The following is a 9,705-nucleotide window of genomic DNA, read 5'->3' as shown; positions in this document are numbered from 1 at the left end:
TGCAGAATGCAAAAATGGATTTGAGTACCAAAGGTGGATTGTTATATGGGCTATAATTCCTACAAAGCCATATGCTTCATTTATACTGTTGCTTAAATATACAATAGAAATAAACAAAACTGACCGGATTAGTTATGTGAACTATTAATTTAATCATAGTTTACATTTTCCATAACTGTGAATCGTTCCAGAACTAAAACATTTTTTTTTCTTTTTTCCCCCCACAGATAGAAAGAAGCACAGCAACTTACATATCGTGTTTTCAAATATGCTTTATTTTCATTCTTTACAAAAAAAATAATCATAAATTGGTTTCTAAAGCCAGGTATACTAGACAAAGTTTATCCAATATCATGAGAACTGACGTAAACATATAAAATAGTTTAATAATGCAGCACATTTTGGCTTCTCTTTACGTTGGTGTGGGGAATCCTTTATTAATCATGTGATTATCCAAGTAAAAAAAATATATCCACATACATGGCGGCCATTAGCATGTGAAGATATATGAATTAAAGCTTGTCCCTATAAAAAAACAAAAACACAAACATATTGCAATATAAAGATCTATCTAATACAATGCAGGAAAGTACATGCGTACAACATTATAGGATGTGTCAGCACAAGCGCTTAGAGCACCCTTGGTGTGGCCGAGCAGCTCAGTGAACTTTTCTACCAACTTGTTTTGCATCAGCCTCCTCTTTTTTTTTTTTTTTTTTTATTGACAGCTTTGAATAAATTGGAATTGCACGAAAGTGGACATGGATAGAAAAACAAGAAGGGGAGAAGTTGCACTTAACTGCTCATCCACGCAAAGGGTGACAGGGTGAAGCGAGTGTCTGTGCTTGTTTTGAACTGTTTTGTACTTGCAAGATTCCCTTTAATTGGTATGTTCAGATTTTCAAGGCAAAATAGGTCTTATATTTGGTCATTTCAAATTTCTTGCACTTTTAAAAATATTAGGACATCCCATGTCTATTTAAAAGGTAATCAGTCACCAGGTTTTCCCATATAAAGTAGGGCCAGTAACTGTATGCCCTATGTGACAGCATTCTAGAATGCTGTCTGTATGTGCGTAAACTGTATTCCAGTAGATTTAAAATAACAATAATAAAAAAAAAAAAAGATTAATCATAATAATCTTTATTTTTATATAGCGCTAACATATTCCGCAGCGCTTTACAGTTTACACACATAATTTGGGTACACACAGTAAAATCTCTTGGAGCCTTCATTGGGGGACACAGGAGGCCATGAGTAGCTGTTTTTTTTCTACCCTAGGGACCACTTTAAGGAGTCCCATGGTTTTTTGTTATGCAAGAGGAAAGAGGATTTTGGGTACTAAACTTAAAAATCTTTCTGAGCCTTCATAGGTGGACACAGTACACGCCCTTGATTGTGCCTTTGTTGTTTAAATTTAGGGTAATCTTATCTCCTTACCTACAGTACTTCTTTCTCAATAACTGATTAGCTCCTTGCCTGGGTATACACTGCTGAGAAGGAGTTAAACCCTTTTTTTTGTGCCCAGTGTCAGCAGCATACACCCATGGTTCCTAGTGTTCCCCAATGAAGAAAAAAAAAAAAAAAAAGAGAAAAAAGTTATTATACTCCCCTACAAGGCGGTCCAGTCCAATTGGAGTCGCTGTTTATGATCTGGCGCCTTGCCTTCTCTCTTCTTGCTTCATGTGGATGAGTTCTACGTCATCCACACAGCGTCACCCATTACGTTCCTACACAGGCGCACTTCTCCCTGCTGAAGGCAGAGCAAAGTATTGTAATATGCATGTGTAGGGACAGGCCAGAGAGCCCTGACACATGCACACTACCATACTCTGCCATTGGCAAGGCACAAAAGTGCACCTGCGCAGAGGAGCACGAAGCAGAGGACACTGGATAATGTAGAATCCACATGAAGCAAGAAGAGAGGGCATAGAGTGACCAGTGACAATTAATGGTTGCAGTGCGAGGTCATTATATACAGAAGGCGTGTTGCAATTACTGATTAGTATGTATGGTACAGTACGATACTACTGGCACAGAATGGATGTGGAATTTGAAAGGGGGGTATGTGCTTTTATCTTTATGTCAAATGCAGCTTTTCTGCTTTATATTCCCAAAAGATCAAAACTCCCTTACTTGTCAGTGTTACATGTACAGAATGTACATGAAAAAACAAAAACATGATCCCACCTACTCCCAACTGTCCACAACCTAAAGGGTTATTTCCACTCCATTGAATATCTGTGGGACTGCTGCGCTCAGAAGCTCCATAGGCAATGCACAAAGCCGAGGCTGAGAACGAGCACCTTTGCTCCATTTAGGATGGGGCTGCCAAAGCCTCAATTTCAGAATGGCTGAAGGCTTCCAGGGGTCAAACCCCTCAGCGATTAGCAAGCAATCCCTTATCACAAGTCCTCCATACACATTTGTACACAAACCTGACTGGCCGACCATCTGGGACGTACGGGGACCACCTGATCGGAAAGAAAGATCAGGACGGTGGAATTTGAAAAGCCAAACCTTAAATTTTCAGGGGAGATCATTAGTTGACAGAACAGTGTGATGGTGGCTTTCTTCTATTTCCCCCATTTAAATCACAAATATTTAGCAAAGCCTAGCACTCATGTGTAAGGGGAGACGGGCGACAGTCTACCGAAGTGTCGCTCAACAATTATCACATGTGAATGACCGGCTTTAGATCTGCTGAGCTTTCTCAACCAGATATAGATGGTCCACTGCATACTAACAGGTTAACTACTATAAATGTTTGGTGAAAAACCAAATAAGTTAACAGAAGTCCATGCAAAAGTAAATGTAATAAATTTGTTGGCTATTATGATGCAAATATAACATAATACATAAACGTCTTACCAATTGCATATGTTGAGACATTTAAAGCAGACTCCAATTAAAGCCAAAAAAGGTTTGGTTTATCTCTAAACTCCGAGCAATTTCCTCGATAATGCAGTGCTGTTGCCACATGAGGTGCAGCTTTCGGTATCTTTCATGGGAGAGCCGTAGAGGATTCCCACGCCTTTGTAAGGGACCAAAGAAAATGATAAATTAAAATATATTAAATATATTACATAATATATATAGTTCGTCATGGCCAAAACTGTTTGCACCCTTGAAGTTGTTCCAGAAAACGAAGTGCTTCTCCCAGAAAATTACTGCAATTACACGTTTTGTTATACACTTTTTTGTGCTGTTACAGTACACACAAAGGAAATAAAACAAAACAAAAAAAGGCAAATTGGATAGCATTTCAGACAAAACCCCAAAAATGGTCTGGACGAAATTGTTGGCACCCTCAACTTAATATTTGTTTGCATACCCTGTGGAATAAATAACTGCAATCAATCGCTTCCTATAACCATCTACAAGCTGCTTACACCTCTCAGCTGGAATTTTGGACCACACTTTTGCAAACTGCCCCAGGTCTCTCATATTTGATGCCACCTTCTCACAACAGCAATTTTAAGATCTCAGGTGTTCAATGGGATTTAGATCCGGAGTCATTGCTGTCCACTTCAGAACTCTGGCGCTTTGTTTCCATTCATTTCAGGGGGCTTCTTGAAGTGTGTTTGGGGTCATTGTCTAGCTGGAAGACTTATGACCTATGACACAAACCCAGCTTTGTGAAACTGGGAACTACATTTGTGATCCTACAAATGAACCAAGAGCATACTGCCCCAAAATGGACATGATGTCACCAGATTAACATAAAAAAATAAATTTTATTAATATCCTGATACCACATTTTTAATAAAATTAATTACACAGTAGGTAAATATGATGAGGGTCAATGGATGATGAAATGAACGATTCCAGCAGGAAAATCCACATTCACAAATGTAAGGGTGCACCACAGTGCAGCACAAATATAATATTGATTAATATGGGGCATACAGACAGCCTTTAGGGATGTAGAGAATGGGTAAAAATAGCCCCACAGGGACCATGAGTCTTACTATGGGATATAAACCGACTATTCTTACCCTATACAGTTCCTTCCCATATTGCACGTAGCCCGATCCTTATAAAAAAACAAACCATCAAAAAAGGTGCCATCACTGCTGCTTACCTATGTGAGGTTAACTGCTGGATACGTCCACTGCAAGCCCCGACGCGCGTTTCGCGTACCGAGCTTCCTCGGGGGGTTGCAACTCAAAATCTTTTGGCAATATTCAAATTTCATGATGCTTTGCACACAGTAAAGGCACCCAAGGCAGTGGGTCAGTAATGGTGTGGGGTGGCATTTCTTTGGAGGGCCGCAAAGCCCTCCATGTGCTCGCCAGAGGTAGCTGGAGTGTGTCAGCAGTTCCTGCAAGATGAAGGCATTGAAGCTATGGACTAGCCCGCCCGTTCCCCAGACCTGAATCCGAGTGAACACATCTGGGACATGATGTCTCGCACCATCCACCAAAGTCACAACACCACAGACTGTCCAGGAGTTGGCGGAGGCTTTTGTCCAGGTCTGGGAGGAGATCCATCAGGAGACCATCCGCCGCCTCATCAGGAGCATGCCCAGGCGTTGTAAGGAGGTCATACAGGCACCTGGTGGCCACACACTACTGAGCATCAGTTCCTTGTTTTGAGGCATTTCCACTAAGGTTGGATCAGCCTGTAATTTGATTTTCCACTTTGATTTTGAGTACCATTCCAAATTCAGACCTCCATGGGATATTAATTTGAATTTACATTGATCATTTTTAGGTTTTATTCTTCTCAACGCATTCCACTATGTAATGAATGTGGCGTTCCCTTTATTTTTGAGTGTGTATATATATATATATATATATATATATATATATATATATATATATTTCAAAATCGGAACAGCATCTTATATTACCAAATTGTAGTGCAGCGTCTTCCCAACCACTGTTGAAATGGTCTTTGGTAACAGATGAAAAAAAGAAAGACAGCACAAAAAGATAGAAAAAAGGGGCTTTAATGCCTGAACGGCGTGGCGACGTTTCGGATATCTTTATCCTTTTTCAGGCTTGAAATATGTTAGCGCTATATAAAAATAAAGATATATACACTCACCGGCCACTTTATTAGGTACACCTGTCCAACTTCTTGTTAACACTTAATTTCTAATCAGCCAATCACATGGCGGCAACTCAGTGCATTTAGGCATGTAGACATGGTCAAGACAATCTCCTGCAGTTCAAACCGAGCATCAGTATGGGGAAGAAAGGTGATTTGAGTGCCTTTGAACGTGGCATGGTTGTTGGTGCCAGAAGGGCTGGTCTGAGTATTTCAGAAACTGCTGATCTACTGGGATTTTCACGCCCAACCATCTCTAGGGTTTACAGAGAATGGTCCGAAAAAGAAAAAAAATCCAGTGAGTGGCAGTTCTGTGGGCGGAAATGCCTTGTTGATGCCAGAGGTCAGAGGAGAATGGGCAGACTGGTTCGAGCTGATAGAAAGGCAACAGTGACTCAAATCGCCACCCGTTACAACCAAGGTAGGCCTAAGAGCATCTCTGAACGCACAGTGCGTCGAACTTTGAGGCAGATGGGCTACAGCAGCAGAAGACCACACCGGGTACCACTCCTTTCAGCTAAGAACAGGAAACTGAGGCTACAATTTGTACAAGCTCATCGAAATTGGACAGTAGAAGATTGGAAAAACGTTGCTTGGTCTGATGAGTCTCGATTTCTGCTGCGACATTCGGATGGTAGGGTCAGAATTTGGCGTAAACAACATGAAAGCATGGATCCATCCTGCCTTGTATGGAGCATCTTTGGGATGTGCAGCCGACAAATCTGCGGCAACTGTGTGATGCCATCATGTCAATATGGACCAAAATCTCTGAGGAATGCTTCCAGCACCTTGTTGAATCTATGCCATGAAGAATTGAGGCAGTTCTGAAGGCAAAAGGGGGTCCAACCCGTTACTAGCATGGTGTACCTAATAAAGTGGCCGGTGAGTGTATATATTCACCCTGATGTATACCAAAAGAGCACTCATTGCTTACTATTGTCCCACAATATCATGCGTCTTGGGTGCATTTCACGATTTATACGCCAAATCTAAAGAAAAGTTTACCTCTCATTTGAATACGGCATATAAATCTTACTTTAAACCAGGATCGGTTTCCCCATATTGGTCCAGATATGGTGCTGGGTAGAAGCAACCTCTTGTTTTCCATTCGATAAGAATAACTTTACATTCTCTAATCCTGGAAAATATGAGACGATACATGTCTAACCACAAAAATTGCCAGCTCCTGCCTCCCCCTTACAGTCACCAGTATGCATCTGTAGTTTGATGAAGTAAATGACTCACTTGAGGAATATACAGATCCCAGCTCCGCAGTGCAGAGCATGTGCCGTGCAGGCCCCCAGCTCGTCTCCATTGAGCTCCTCCTGACAACATGTGTTCTGAGAGCACAGTATGACCCCACACAGTAGACATAACACCGGGTGTTTCCGTTCAGTTTCCTGGGATTTTGGGCACCTAAAAACATGATGTGTACAAGTAATCTCATGAAATTAAAAAAAAAAAAATAAGTCTGCTCCTTTGTGTTAAAATTTCACATAATTCAACTTATCAATATATTGTTATTTTCCCAAACTGCTGGCATTTCAGCCACACTCTGAAAACGTTTCAAAGTTATACATCAAGAAAACCTAAAATCTTCTGGGATTGCACAAGTCTGGCTGAAATGGGGCATTATCTGCAGATTTGGAAAGAAAACCCCAGTACATCGGTATTTTGCTTTAAGTTACATTTTAAACACAAATCAAAAGTTCTTTTTGGCTGTTAAATACAACCCTTTAGATAGTAAATGGATTTCTGTACTTAACATAAAATCCGTTTCTAGTTGCATAGTGGAAGGTACAGGACCGTGGATATAGGAAACATTTGCCACTAGGAAGCTCAAGACTACGTGGGGGGTGGGGTGGGGGATGGTAAGTGTTGGCTCTGCCTGGTGAGCTACACTCACTAGGCAGCTCAGTTTAGCACAAAAAACAATTCTGTAACAAGTAATTGTGAACCTAAGGACAGAAGAACCAGGAATAGGGTGGAAGCTGTGTTTCCCCAATGTGTTATGATAGTGTAGCAACACACTTAGGAAAATAGTGAACACTAAAAAAACTGACTTTTCTAGCTCTGTACAGACTAAAAATCCTGATCCCACAGACTCTAGTGGTTCCTGCGTGAGCGGTGATAGCCCTAACGACAAACTAGATGACTGCACCTATGACCTATGCTAGCTAAAAGGATGTCGAGTGCTTCACCTTCCTCTCAAAGAACAGGATGGCAGAGCAGAATGCAATCCTCTACGGAATAGAAAATGTACTGAAATAGAAAGATCCCAGAGTGAATAAAACAAAATCTTTTATTTTGTATTTGAAGTTTAGTACGTACTGTTCAAGAATATGCCACCTACTACTTAAAAAAGACAAAGATAGGTGCAGGGTAAAGAACAAACAGCAGAGATATAAACCCTAGCTGGTCTTTCACTGACTGGCTTAAACTACAGCAGAGTCCAAAAGAGGAAGAATTCTCCACAAATCAAAAAAGACTAGAGTAGGGAAGGATCTAGGAGAAAAAAGTGACCTGTATGGACTAGGGACCACAGGAGGACAAACTGGAAAAATCCAATAGATTGTAATGGAAAAAAAAAAGTCTTTAAGATGCATGGCGTTGTGAGCCCTGACTATTTGGTCCCAAAAAGAGGACACAGCGTGACCACTAGTGACTGTTCTGTATTAACAATGGGATGAACAGGGTTACCATCCCACTCAGTTTACCTATCTGAAGGAGAAATGAGAGAGGTTAGCACAATGTTACAAAGCCGTTGTAACAGAACCGTAGGCCATAACAGCTCTGACCAAATCTAGACGGTGGAGACAACACTCCCAGGGATGAACGGGAAGTGGGCAAAAGGAGGGAAGGACAATTTCCTTCGTAATGTGGAAAGCCACAAAACTATCTCTGGAAAACAGGATGTCCGATGGTGCAAGACGACCTTGTCTTGATGAGAACAAGAAAGGGAGCCCTGCAGGAAAAAGCATCGAGCTCAGACACCCTGTGAATGCAGGTTATCGTCACCAAAAAAGCCATCTTCCACAAAAGAAACTAATACAAGATGCTGAGAAAAAGATTAAAGGGAGACTCCCGAAGCGCAGACAGAATAAGGCTGGAGGTCCCAAGTCTCCACCAGATGCCTGTAAGGTGAGGAGCAATGACAGCTCAGGCCTCTATTAAAGTATCCCGGTAGAGAGCCCAAATGGGAATAAAAAAGTAGGGATATAGCACTCAGAAACCACCCAGAAGGGAACCCAAAGAAAAAAAAATATAGGGAAGGAGGGGGACAATGGTGGTAGTTATACTTGCCCTGCTTGTCTTTAGATACGTGCAGGAACAGCCTGAGGAGATGGGGAATCTGAAGGGTGCTATACTACTGTGTAGTGCATAGTATGTCTTCTCTGGGGTGAAGGAAAAAGGTGGGCAACATCTACACCATCTAAAAGAAAATGGTGGCTAAAAATGGAAGGAAAAAAAATTGCAGAAGATCAAATATAATTCATGCCTTGTACAGACAGTTGTCGAAAACTGGGGGGCCTGAAGTCCCAGAAGAGTAAAAAAGCCCACCACCAAGCAGAACCAAAACTTTGTTTTTACTTACTGTTATCATCCCACAGTCGTGTATTCCAATACTATGTATGACAAGATTTATACCCAAAATTAATGCTCAAAACACATGGAAACTGAGGGTCTCCATTGATCATTATGGGGACTGTCGGGGTTACATATTGTATGTTTGTTTTTTTTACAATGAGAGAAAAGGTTCTGCATGCTGCACTTTATCTTCTGATCTAACAACGGACACCAAATGGAAATCAAACAGGTCCCAGTATAATCAATGGGGATGGGAGGTGTCTACATGCATCAGTTAGGAAAACGTATGCCCAAAATGGATCCATTTGCTGATCCCTAAACTGCAACTAAAAAAAAATGGAAATGTGAACGGAGTTTTATAATATAACGCAGCTTCTTAGATGTCCCACATGAAGGTGATGCTCCTGGGACTGGACACATCGTCCACCCCACAGTGACAACCACCACAGCTCAGCCCTTGTGCACAGAGTTAGATTTTATACTGTAATGGAAACATTGGGCAGGGAACTGCTGTAAAGAACTATACCTGAAATGGGAAGCTTGATTGAGCAGAACGCTATAATCTTCCGGCAGCTCCGTCAGGGAGTTGAGACTTCTTGGGTACCTGCAGCAGATGAGTGTTGATCTGTGTTATTCGGCAATGTGATTTCGTGATATTCTGATCTTAGACAATGTTCTGTGCCACAAGATGCTGTACCAGAGGTTATGATAATACTTTTATTATGATACTGTAAAAGCCAATATAGAATATATTTTTTATATTAACGGATGACACCTCCTATTCACAGTCAGAGTTCCAGCCTTTAAAAGAGATCTGACTGCAGAATTCAAGAACTGGTCGTTAAGTAAAAATGCACATGATGTGGGACTCCTAGTAAGGGCAAACTTTGGCCAATCATGCATCCTACGTCCAAAAACCTGCTTCATACAGTAATTAGACCACAGGTCATTTGCGCCACAATCTTAGCGGCAATGTACACACCAAAGCCATTACCCAGATCCTTTTTATAGACTTTTTTTTTTTTATATATTATTGAGACAGAAAATTCTGGGTCTTGAGAT

At 41.1% G+C, this 9,705-nt stretch overlaps 1 protein-coding gene across 2 annotated transcripts in view; it reads right to left on the bottom strand.

Annotated features, from left to right (window-relative positions):
* Positions 1-254: 254 nt before the first annotated feature.
* UBR1 (ubiquitin protein ligase E3 component n-recognin 1) overlaps positions 255-9,705 on the bottom strand; it is a 178,909-nt gene continuing 169,458 nt past the window's right edge. For both annotated transcript variants that reach the window (XM_077261471.1, XM_077261479.1), the window contains exons 44-48: positions 9,170-9,247; positions 6,301-6,471; positions 6,092-6,193; positions 2,872-3,034; positions 255-525 (exon numbers count right to left, since the gene is read on the bottom strand). In XM_077261471.1, the coding sequence (XP_077117586.1) occupies positions 2,893-3,034; positions 6,092-6,193; positions 6,301-6,471; positions 9,170-9,247 (493 nt within the window). In that variant the 3' untranslated portion in view covers positions 255-525; positions 2,872-2,892. The remainder of the gene's footprint in view (positions 526-2,871; positions 3,035-6,091; positions 6,194-6,300; positions 6,472-9,169; positions 9,248-9,705) is intronic.

This window comes from Ranitomeya variabilis, chromosome 1, assembly GCF_051348905.1.
Source record: "Ranitomeya variabilis isolate aRanVar5 chromosome 1, aRanVar5.hap1, whole genome shotgun sequence".
Classification (NCBI taxonomy): Eukaryota; Metazoa; Chordata; class Amphibia; order Anura; family Dendrobatidae; genus Ranitomeya; species Ranitomeya variabilis.
Note: the sequence above shows the minus strand (reverse complement) of the source record. Positions and strands in the feature narration are given on the sequence as shown.